The following is a 12,863-nucleotide window of genomic DNA, read 5'->3' as shown; positions in this document are numbered from 1 at the left end:
TATATAGACAGGTGTGTGTCTTTCCAAATCATGTCCAATTCAATTTACCACAGGTGGACTCCAATCAAGTTGTAGATACATCTCAAGGATGATCAATGGAAACAGGATGCACCTGAGGTCAATTCAAGTCTCATAGCAAATGGTCTGAATACTTATGTAAATAAGGTATTTCTGTTTTTTATTTTTAATAAAAAAACGTTTGGCACCTGTAATTAATAACATTTCACCCATGAGGCCACTAGGTCATTTGACTGTAGGAAAGGGCTACAGTATTGTCTAAATGTAACTGTATTCAGCATAATTCAGTCTTATCGACTGCGAGCATAAATGAAATTAATCAAATCAAATCATAAGCTCCCCGCTAACTCAGCCTGTCTTTTCAGACTTCCTGTTAGTTTGACATGAGAGAAAAAGTTACTTTTCACACATTTTGAGCATTTTTATCTGGAAAAAATATTTTTGGTGATGTTTTAGTAAGTCAAATGGCTATTTTAAACGGGAATCAGAATGACTGTTCAGGACCTTTAAATATTTGAATTAATCAAATGTTTTTTTGTGTGTTAAAATACCTATCACATTATACATTTACTAATGACAGAATGCATTTCAAACTTTGCGCACTGTAAAACTTTTGTATGACTTAATAGAATTAAGAGGGGAAAAAGGTGCTTGTGCATTGATAAGCACACCAAAGATGATATTAACGATACGTAATAAAATAAAGCCGACACTTCTAAAAGCCTATTTCACATCATAGCCTGATGAATTGGCAAGATTACTTTTATTTAATTTGGATTTTGGTACAAATAAAAATGTTGCACTGACTCGCCAATGTATTAATGTGTCAGCATTCAACTAGCCTCGTGCGACATGAACATGCAGTTGCAAGCCCAGGTCGTGCAGGCTCGAGGGCAGGTACACGATCAATATCCACCTTCGTAACATGGTAGTCTAACATGCTGACCAGACCGCACGCGTGCGTGCGTCTGCCATCACGTGCATGTTTATTTTGTCCCCGCACACCAGACGCGATGAGGACACGCAGATTGAATTATCAAAACAAACTCTGAACCAATTATATTAATTTGTGGACAGGTTCAAAAGCATTAAACATTTATGGCAATTTATCTAGCTAGCTTGCTGTTGCTAGCTAATTTGTCCTGGAATCTAAACATTGGGTTGTTATTTTACCTGAAATGCACAAGGTCCTCTACTCTAATCCACAGATAAAATGGTAAACCGAATTAGTTTCTAGTCATCTCTCCTCCTTCCTTCAGGCTTCTTCCTCTTCTTTGGACTTTATATGGCAGTTGGCAACCAACTTTAAGGGGCATTACCACAACCGACTGGAGTGTGGACCTCAGTTCATCTTTCAATCACTGACGTGGGTATATGCTCCTAAAAACCAATGAGGAGATGGGAGAGGCAGGACTTGCAGAGCGTTGAGCATCACAAATAGAACCAAGTTCTAAATAGAACCAAGTTCTACGCTCACAAGCAGTGTGGGTGCAAAGAATGAGTAACATGTATGTGTAAATGTATTTTGCGACGCTCGCGCACGCCAAGTGTCTGGTCTGGTCAGCATGTAAGATGGAATCTGACGCCAACTGAAGCTGGCTAGCTTTATAAAACCCTGAGTAGATCTAGCTTGAATTGTAGTATACCCCTCAGGAAACAACTCAGAAAAGTCAATGTGCCAAACTGGATTTATTAGAGACAGATACTCTTCTGATAACATTCGCCGTCTTTTTGATATTATTGATCAAGTAAACGCACAGAAGACCCCTGTCCTGCTGGCTTCACTGGATGCTGAGAAGGCGTTCGACAGGATGGAGTGGAGCTTTTTGTTCTCAGTCTTAGAAAAGTTCAATATGGGCCCAAACTTTATTAAATGGATCAAATCACTATACTCTCATCCAAATGCCATGGTGACTACTAACGGACTGAACTCTGACAGATTCCCTTTGGGACGGGGCACAAGACAAGGGTGCTCGCTATCCCCCCTGCTCTACTTGTTGGGGGCGGAGCCTCTGGCAGAGTTGATAAGGAGCAATCCAAGTATTACAGGTGTTCCTGCAGGCGGCCTGCAGCACAAGATTTCGCTTTACGCGGATGATGTCTTGCTCTACATATCCAACCCTGAGAAATCCCTTCCTCCCATTTTAGACACAATTGCTCAGTATGGCACGTTTTCAGGTTATAAGATCAATTTTAACAAATCCACTGTCTGCCCTCTCAATATTACACTCACCAGTTCTATGAAGACACTATGCCCATTCCAATGGAAGACACAGGGGTTTCAATACCTTGGGATATTCATAACACCAGATCTGAATAGGCTTTTCAAGGAGAATTATCTTCCACTCCTGGATCGAATCAAAAACAACCTCCAAACCTGGATCTCCCTCCCAATTAGCTTAGTAGGAAGAATTAATGTAATCCGTATGAACATCCTCCCTAGACTGAACTATTTATTTCAGATGCTCCCATGCTATCTCCCAGCTTCCTTTTTCAAAACAATTAACCAAAGCATCACCAAATTTATATGGGGCAATAAAAAACCTAGGATCAAGCTCTCCACTCTATCGAAACCTGAATCTAAGGGCGGTCTTGCCCTTCCCTCCCTTCAATTGTACTACTGGTCTGCCCAAATCCGCAACATGCTAACATGGATCACAAACAGACAAGAGTCAACGTGGATCCAGATAGAAGCCCAATCCTGTGGTTCATTGCCACTAAGCTCAACTATATTCATTAATGACTTTAGTGAAGTGGGCAACATAGCCAAAACATTTGTGATTTACAGCACCCTACTAGCGTGGAGGGACTGTAAGAAATACCTGGGCATCTCCTCCCAAATATGCTCTCACTCGCCTATAGTAGGCAACCCAGACTTGCCAAAAGCCCTGAGGGATGCCAACTTTAATCTTTGGCATACTCTAGGAATCAGGACCTTTTCAGACCTATTTCATCAGAAGACCACTATACTGAAATCCTTTCAAGAGCTCTGCAGTGAATTCAATGTGCCAAGATCCCATTTTTTTAAATATCTTCAAATTAGACATGTCATCTCCTCATTTACTTCCAAGAGGAGGTTTAGAACTCAGTTGAACGAAGTTGAAACCCTTCTTGTCACAGCACAATCCATTAAAGGCAAAATATCCTATATCTATAGACTCCTTTCTGAGAAAGGAGGCTCCTCCTTTACTCCTTTGAAAATAATCTGGGAAAAGGACCTTGGTCTGACTATCAGTGATGAGTTATGGGCGGAGGTTTGCGACAGGGTATACTGCTCCTCTACTAATGTAAAAATGAAAGAATCGAATTACAAATTTTTGTACAAATTTTATTACACTCCCTTGAGACTCCATAAAATGAAAACAGACATTTCTCCTAACTGTAAAAGATGTACCTCTGAAAGTGGAACCTATATGCATGTATTTTGGAGCTGTAGAGAGATTGCCAGATTTTGGCAATCTATACATACTGCTGCACAGAAAATACTAGATGTACATGTCAGAGCTACTAGGAGTACTGGGTGGATGGAGTCAAGCGCAGAGAGCAGGTTTAAGGAACGTGGATTTATTTCCCAATGCACAGGGAAAACGATCATGCCTTAAAACACACGGGCGCATGAAACGATGAGTCCAAAAACACCGGACTAAACTGTTCCGAGAAAATAACAAAATCCACTTCACAATCCAACACCAACATAACAGAAAAACAAGCCCGCACAACAGCCAGCGGGCTACCTACCCTTAAATAGCCTACCCACCAAACTAAACTCAAAACAGGTGCACCCAATCAGCCCAAACTAACAGAAACAAAAGAAACGAATCGATGGCAGCTAGTAGGCCGGTGACGACGACCGCCGAGCGCCGCCCGAACAGGAAGAGGCACCATCCTCGGCGGGATTCGTGACAGTACCCCCCCTCTGACGCGCGGCTCCCGCAGCGCGCCGACCCCGGCCTCGAGGACGACCCGGAGGGCGAGGCGCAGGACAATCCGGGTGGCGACGGTGGAAATCAGCCAAGAGGGAAGGATCTAAAATGTCTCTCCCCGGTACCCAGCACCTCTCCTCCGGACCGTACCCCTCCCAGTCAACGAGGTACTGCAAGCCCCTCACCCGGCGTCTCGAGTCCAGAATAGCTCGTACAGCGTACGCCGGGGACCCCTCGATCTCCAGAGGGGGCGGAGGGACCTCCGGTACCTCACCTTCCTGAAGGGGACCAGCTACCACCGGCCTGAGGAGAGACACATGAAACGAGGGGTTAATACGATAGTAAGAAGGGAGTTGTAATCTATAACACACCTTGTTTATCCTCCTCAGGACTTTAAATGGCCCCACACACTGCGGCCCCAGCTTCCGGCAGGGCAGGCGGAGGGGCAGGTTTCGGGTCGAGAGCCAGACCCTGTCCCCTGGTGCGAACACAGGGGCCTCACTGCGGTGGCGGTCAGCGCTCCTCTTCTGCCGCTCACTGGCCTGCCTGAGAGAGGCCTGAACTGCCCGCCAGGTCTCTCTAGAGCGCTGTACCCACTCCTCCACCGCAGGAGCTTCGGTCTGGCTCTGATGCCACGGAGCCAGGACCGGCTGGTACCCCAATACGCATTCAAATGGCGACATGTTAGTTGAGGAGTGGCGGAGTGAGTTCTGGGCCAACTCTGCCCACGGGACGTACCTTGCCCATTCTCCCGGCCGGTCCTGGCAATACGACCTCAGAAACCTACCCACTTCCTGGTTCACTCTTTCCACCTGCCCATTACTTTCGGGGTGATACCCAGAGGTAAGGCTGACCGAGACCCCCAGACGCTCCATAAACGCCCTCCTTACCCGGGACGTGAACTGGGGACCTCGATCAGATACGATGTCCTCCGGCACCCCGTAATGCCGGAAGACGTGGGTAAATAGAGCCTCCGCAGTCTGTAGGGCCGTAGGGAGACCAGGCAATGGAAGGAGACGACAGGACTTAGAAAACCGATCCACAACGACCAAAACGGTAGTGTTCCCCTGAGACGGGGGAAGATCAGTCAGGAAATCTACCGATAAATGAGACCATGGCCGTTGTGGAACCGGGAGGGGTTGTAACTTCCCTCTCGGCAGGTGCCTAGGAGCCTTACTCTGTGCGCATACCGAGCAGGAAGAGACATAGAGTCTCACGTCCTTAGCCAAGGTGGGCCACCAGTATTTCCTCCTAAGACCCCGCACTGTCCTCTCAATCCCCGGATGACCCGAAGAAGGTAGTGTATGAGCCCACCGAATCAAACGATCACGAACACCAAGCGGTACGTACCTAAGGCCAGTTGGACACTGGGATGGCACAGGTTCTACCCTTAACGCCCGCTCGATGTCCGCGTCCACCTCCCATACCACCGGGGCCACCAGACACGAGGCTGGAAGGATGGGAGTCGGATCGATGGGCCGGTCATCCGTGTCATAGAGACGAGACAGCGCGTCGGCCTTAGTGTTGAGGGAACCTGGTCGGTAAGAGATCGTAAATCTAAAACGAGTAAAGAACATGGCCCACCTAGCTTGACGCGGATTCAGTCTCTTCGCCTCTCGGATATACTCCAGATTGCGGTGGTCAGTCCAGATGAGAAAAGGGTATTTTGCCCCCTCAAGCCAGTGTCTCCACACCTTCAGGGCTTTTACCATAGCTAGTAACTCCCGGTCCCCCACATCATAGTTCCGCTCCGCCGGCTCCAGCTTCTTAGAAAAGAAAGCACAGGGACGGAGCTTCGGTGGCGTGCCCGAGCGCTGTGATAGCACGGCTCCAACACCAGCCTCGGACGCATCCACCTCCACTATGAACGCTAACGAAGGGTCCGGATGCGCCAACACGGGAGCCTCAGTAAACCTTGCCTTCAACTGGTTGAAGGCTCCATTTGCCTCGGCCGACCACCGTAGACGCACCGGCCCCCCCCTTCAGCAGTGAGGTAATGGGTGCCGCCACTTGGCCAAAACCCCGGATAAACCTCCGGTAGTAATTGGCAAACCCTAAAAACCGCTGCACCTCCTTTACCGTGGTTGGAGTCGGCCAATTACGCACAGCGTTAACGCGGTCACACTCCATCATCACCCCCGAGGTGGAAATGCGATAACCCAGGAAGGAAACGGCTGGTTTGGAGAACACACATTTCTCAGCCTTGACGTACAGGTCATGCTCCAGCAGTCGCCTAAGCACCCTGCGCACCAGGGAGACATGCGCGGCGCGTGTGGCAGAATAGATCAAGATGTCATCAATATATACTACCACACCCTGCCCCTGCAAGTCCCTGAGAATCTCATCTACAAAGGATTGGAAGACGGCTGGAGCATTCTTCAACCCATACGGCATGACGAGGTACTCATAGTGGCCTGATGTGGTACTAAACGCTGTTTTCCACTCGTCTCCTCCCCGAATACGCACCAGATTATACGCGCTCCTGAGGTCCAGTTTTGTGAAAAAACGCGCTCCGTGGAATGATTCCATCGCCGTAGCGATGAGAGGTAGTGGATAACTAAATCCCACTGTGATTGAATTTAGACCTCGATAATCAATGCACGGACGCAGTCCTCCCTCCTTTTTTCTCACAAAAAAAGAAACTCGAAGAGGCGGGTGACATGGAGGGCCGAATGAACCCTTGTCCCAGAGCTTCCGTGACATATGTCTCCATAGCCAACGTCTCCTCCTGTGACAATGGGTACACGTGACTCCTGGGAAGTGCAGCGTTCTCCTGGAGGTTTATCACGCAATCCCACCGTCGATGAGGTGGTAATTTAGTCGCTTCTTTCTTACTAAAAGCGATAGCCAAATCGGCATATTCTGGGGGAATGCGCACAGTGGAAACCTGGTCTGGACTCTCCACCGATGTGGCACCGATGGAAACTCCCACACACCTACCTGAACACTCATCTGACCACCCCTGAAGAGCTCCCTGTCGCCAGGAAATGAGGGGATTGTGAATGGCTAGCCAGGGAACCCCCAACACCACTGGAAACCCAGGTGAATCAATAAGGAAAAAACTGATCTGCTCCCTATGATCCCCCTGGGTTACCATGTCCAGCGGAATCGTGGCCTCCCTGACCAGCCCTGACCCTAACGGTCGGCTATCTAGGGAGTGCACGGGAAAAGGTGGGTCTATCTGCACCAGCGGAATACCCAACCTACGGGCGAGTCCGCGATCCATAAAACTCCCAGCTGCGCCTGAGTCGACTAGCGCCTTATGCTGAAGAGAGGGGAAAAACGCAGGGAAAAAAATAACCAAAAACATGTGACCAACAGGGAGCTCTGGGTGAGTCTTGTGCCTACTCACCTGGGGTGGCCGAGGAGTATTCCGCCTGCCATCCCGACTCCCAGATGGACTCCTCCAGCACCGGTCCGAAGTGTGTCCTCTCCGGCCACAATAGGTGCAAGAAGAGCCACCTCCTCCGGTCCCCCTAGATGCAGCTCCTCCCAACTCCATCGGAGTTGGAGCGGGAGGGCTGGGAGGTGGAATGGACAGGACCCCCTCTGAACGCCCGCGGGCAGCTAGCAAGTTATCTAATCGGATCGACATGTCGATCAGTTCATCGAGAGAGAGTGTGGTGTCCCGACAAGCTAGCTCCCGACGGACGTCCTCCCGGAGGCTACAACGGTAATGGTCTATTAAGGCCCTGTCATTCCACCCCGCACCAGCAGCCAAGGTCCGGAACTCTAAAGCGAACTCCTGGGCGCTCCTCGTCTCCTGTCTAAGGTGGAACAGACGCTCACCCGCCGCTCGGCCCTCTGGTGGGTGGTCGAACACAGCCCGAAACCGGCGGGTGAACTCTGCGTAATGGTCCCGAGCCGAGTCTGGGCTGTTCCAGACTGCGTTGGCCCAGTCCAGGGCCCTCCCCGACAAACAGGAGACAAGGAGGCTTACACTCTCCTCCCCCGAGGGAGTCGGACGCACGGTAGCCAGGTAAAGCTCAAGCTGGAGCAGAAATCCCTGGCAACCAGCCGCTGCTCCATCGTACACCCTCGGAGGGGTGAGACGCAATGAGCTGGTCCCAGCCGATGACCCTGTGGGAGTGGGTTGTGTCGTCTGCAGGGGAGCCGTAGGGGGCGTCGGGAGACCACTCCTCTCCCATCGTTCCATCCTCTCCATCATCTGGTCCATCGCTGACCCGATACGATGAAGTACAGCTGTATGATGATGGACACGCTCCTCCATAGTTGGGAGAGGGGTGGTCGCTGCTCCTGCTGACTCCATAAGTGGTGCGGGCTTCTGTCAGAGCTACTAGGAGTACTGGGTGGATGGAGTCAAGCGCAGAGAGCAGGTTTAAGGAACGTGGATTTATTTCCCAATGCACAGGGAAAACGATCATGCCTTAAAACACACGGGCGCATGAAACGATGAGTCCAAAAACACCGGACTAAACTGTTCCGAGAAAATAACAAAATCCACTTCACAATCCAACACCAACATAACAGAAAAACAAGCCCGCACAACAGCCAGCGGGCTACCTACCCTTAAATAGCCTACCCACCAAACTAAACTCAAAACAGGTGCACCCAATCAGCCCAAACTAACAGAAACAAAAGAAACGAATCGATGGCAGCTAGTAGGCCGGTGACGACGACCGCCGAGCGCCGCCCGAACAGGAAGAGGCACCATCCTCGGCGGGATTCGTGACAGTACAGTTTGATATGACCCCGTGTCTCTATCTTCTTAATGCCCAGCAGGACTTTGTTCTTGATCCTGACAGAGAAAATTTGCTCATGACCATTACATACTTTGCTAAGAAATGTATCCTTCTATTGTGGGCCTCTAGTACCTCTCCTACATTTAAAATGTGGATTGACCAGATTGTTGACTTTCTCCCTCTTGAAAAGCTCACTTATGACCTCCACAAGAGACAGCCCAAGTTTGATAGACTCTGGTCTCCACTACTCCACTATATCTCAAATTGGACAGAGTGAATGGGGGGATCGGGGAGGTGAGCAGATGCGTGTTGTGTAAGGTGCTGTAAAATCTAAAAACTAATCATTGGCTCGTCATCTCAGCTAAGGCTGGAAATAGCAAATAAGAACCTTGATAGTGCTGCTGCAAGTTCTACATTTTAAATTTTGTTATAATTATTATTTGTGTGTATGTGTGTATGTATGTATATGTAGGTATGTATATATGTGTATATATATATATATAACATTTTTTTATTTTTTTTAATTATTATTATTATTATTTTTTTTTAAGTCTGTCACATCTGTGAATGTGGAATGTGTTTGGTTGGTTGTTTGAAAACTTAATAAAACTTTAAATTGAAAAAAGAAAAGTCAATGTGAGGACTGATGAAGAAATACCATTAACTAAAGAAAGAGAAGGAGGGGAACTGTCTAGCTGCCAGGCTGGACAGTGGACACTTGATCCAGAATGAGTGGAGCTTTATGTCAGAACCAAGTGCAGCGGTGTCCTCTCTATGTGTTTGTCTTGTTACATAATCATCTCAAACTGTGTTTTGGTCCAATTGTTTGTTCTTCCCTAATCTCGGTTTGGATTTAATTACATTGAATTGATATCCTAAGATTACCATTTGTGTACAACAGCGTTGTTTTTTTCTGTATTGTGGAAATGAAAATGAATCTGAGCCAATAACTCCACAGTTTGGCCAAAATGCTATGACTTTCAGTGACTCTGGATAAGAGCGTCTGCTAAATGACTAACATGTAAATGTGAGTTTCAGAAGAATAATGTACACACAGTTCTTTAAGGGTTAATCAGGGGTATATCAACATGTTACAATTACATGCTTGTGTGACTATTTATGCATGTTATTTGCGCTACAGACATCCATTGGAAAATACAAACTTTTGCACCTTCAAGTTCTTTCATTCCTCTTCATTTTTTCACCTTTTTTTACATCAGGGAAGAAGAATGCATCTTCAATAAGTGAGAAATTTCTAACATTTTAGTTTTCTGTGTGTTTTTGACAGCCCCATTGAGTCCTGTCAGAACTTCTACAAAGACTTCACGCTACAGATTGACATGGCTTTCAACGTCTTCTTCCTCTTGTACTTCGGTCTACGGGTAAGTAAAGAAAGTACAAGGCTACATAAGACTTGTACACAACAAGTTGTTACGCTAGTAAAGTTTCAATCATGTCATGAAACAAAAACCGATAACAAAATCATTCAAGTCGAAACATCGCACTCATTAAAACTGTGGAAGCATTCAACAGTTTACGGGTATCTGTCATTCTTTCATAACTTTAATGCCTTTTTGTACCCTGAACAAACAACAGTCATGTATCAACATTAAAAGGGGGATGGTTGGCAGAGTTGTGATCAATTCCAGTTAATTTTGAAATTTCAATTCTTCAATTTCTTTTAAATATTTTTTATTTATTTAACCTTTATTTAACCAGGTAGGCTAGTTGAGAACAAGTTCTCATTTACAACTGTGACCTGGCCAAGATAAAGCATAGCAGTGTGAACAGACAACAACACAGAGTTACACATGGAGTAAACAATAAACAAGTCAATAACACAGTAGGGGGGGAAAATGAGTCTATATACATTGTGTGCAAAAGGCATGAGGAGGTAGGCAATAAATAGGCCATAGGAGCGAATAATTACAATTTAGCAGATTAACACTGGAGTGATAAATCATCAGATGATCATGTGCAAGTAGAGATACTGGTGTACAAAAGAGCAGAAAAGTAAATAAATAAAAACAGTATGGGGATGAGGTAGGTAAATTGGGTGGGCTGTTTACAGATGGACTATGTACAGCTGCAGCGATCGGTTAGCTGCTCAGATAGCAGATGTTTAAAGTTGTGAGGGAAATAAAAGTCTCCAACTTCAGCGATTTTTGCAATTTGTTCCAGTCACAGGCAGCAGAGAACTGGAAGGAAAGGCGGCCAAATCAGGTGTTGGCTTTTGGGATGATCAGTGAGATATACCTGTTGGAGCGCGGGGAAGTGGAATATTTACGGTGAATTCGACTCCAGTTTCAATAATCTCCAAATTATGGAATTGGAATTAAACTGTTTGAATGGTCATTTTAAAACATATTTTTTATTTGGAATTGAATTGGAATTCAATATTTGTACATTTCCCAGTTAATGGAATTAATGCACTTAGTATAAAACATTTACTCCAGGATTTGTTTTAAATCATTTAAAACATGTATATGTATTTCTGTATTTCCACTATAGCTAGGCTGTCTGAGCAGTGACAGGATCAGCCTGAAAGCCTGATGGAATGGAATTTGAATTTGTGTAATTGTTGGGGATAATATTGGATTGGGGATGGAATTCTTAGAATGTACCTAACATTGGAAATAAGATTAATTGAATTATGTCTGAATTCAAATTTACAGGGAGAGGGAATTTAGTTAGAATTGAATTTGTGGAATTAACCCCAACCCTGCTGGTGGGTTATTGAAGGAGTTCCCACATATGCTGAGCACTTGTTGGCTGCTTTTCCTTCACTCTGCGGTCCAACTCATCCCAAACAATCTCAATTTGTTTGAGGCCCAGTGATTGTGGAGGCCAGGTCACCTGATGCAGCACTCCATCACCCTCCTTCTTGGTCAAATAGCCCTTACACAGCCTGGAGGTGTGTTTGGGTCATTGTCCTGTTGAATAACAAATGATAGTCCCACTAAGCGCAAACCAGATTGGATGGCGTATCGCTGCAGAATGCTGTGGTGGCCATGCTGGTTAAGTGTCCCTTGAATTCTAAATAAATCACTGACAGTGTCACCAGCAAAGCACCCCCACAACATCACACCTCCTCCTCCATGCTTCATCCGATCATCCGTTCACCTATTCTGCGTCTCACAAAGACACAGCGGTTGGAACCAAAAATCTCAAATTTGGACTCATCAGACCAAAGGACAGATTTCCACCGGTCTAATGTCCATTGCTCGTGTTTCTTGGACCAAGCAAATCTCTTCTTCTTATTGGTGTCCTTTAGTTGTGGTGTCTTTGCAGCAATTCAACCATGAAGGCCTGATTCACACAAGTCTTCTCTGAACAGTTAATGTTGAGATGTGCCTGTTACTTGAACTCTGTGAAGCATTTATTTGGGCTGCAATTTCTGAGGCTGGTAACTCTAATGAACCCATCCTCTGCAGCAGAGGTAACTCTGGGTCTTCCTTTCCTGTAGCGGTTCTCATGAAAGACAGTTTTGCTTGACGGTTCTTGACATTTTCCGGATTGACTGACCTTCATGTCTTAAAGTAATGATGGACTGTCATTTCTCTTTGCTTGTTTGAGCTCTTCTTGCCATAATATGGACTTGGTCTTTTACCAAATAGGGCTTTCTTCTGTATACCACCCCTATCTTGTCACAACACAACTGATTGTGTCAAACACATTAAGAAGAAAATACATTCCACAAATGAACTTTTAACAAGGCACACCTGTTAATTGAAATTCATTCCAGGTAACTACCTCGTGAAGCTGGTTGAGAGAATGCCAAGAGTGTGAAATAGAAAAAGGGTGGCTACTTTGAAGAATCTCAAAAAGATTTTGATTTATTTAACACTTTTGGTTACTACATGATTCCATCAGTGTTACTTCAGAATTTTGATGTCTTCACTATTATTCTACAGTATAGTAAAAATAAAGAAAAACCCTGGAATGACTGGTACTGTAGTTAATTGGTTTATTTTCCCTTTCAGTTTATTGCAGCCAATGACAAGCTGTGGTTCTGGCTGGAGGTGAACTCAGTGGTGGACTTCTTCACTGTTCCCCCGGTGTTCGTGTCCGTTTATCTCAACAGGAGCTGGCTTGGTAAGTACAGAATACCTGTATACATTTACACCTCTAAAGGTCTATTATATGGGCCAGTACTAATGTAGTAGTCTTGGTCCTGGTTGGATTGCTCAGACCTCCAAAACAGCCTACAGGTTGGCCA

The 12,863-nt window shown here is 46.1% G+C and overlaps 1 protein-coding gene across 1 annotated transcript in view; it reads left to right on the top strand.

Moving 5' to 3' along the window:
* The window catches only part of LOC139571246 (calcium-activated potassium channel subunit alpha-1a-like), a 221,506-nt gene that overhangs the window by 121,203 nt on the left and 87,440 nt on the right, over positions 1–12,863 (top strand). The window contains exons 4-5 of the mRNA XM_071393917.1: positions 9,933–10,026; positions 12,628–12,739. Of these exons, the coding sequence (XP_071250018.1) occupies positions 9,933–10,026; positions 12,628–12,739 (206 nt within the window). The remainder of the gene's footprint in view (positions 1–9,932; positions 10,027–12,627; positions 12,740–12,863) is intronic.

The sequence above is a fragment of the Salvelinus alpinus genome, chromosome 3, assembly GCF_045679555.1.
Source record: "Salvelinus alpinus chromosome 3, SLU_Salpinus.1, whole genome shotgun sequence".
NCBI lineage: Eukaryota > Metazoa > Chordata > Actinopteri > Salmoniformes > Salmonidae > Salvelinus > Salvelinus alpinus.
The sequence above is the reverse complement of the archived record's forward strand: the minus strand, read 5'-3'. Positions and strand labels throughout refer to the sequence as shown.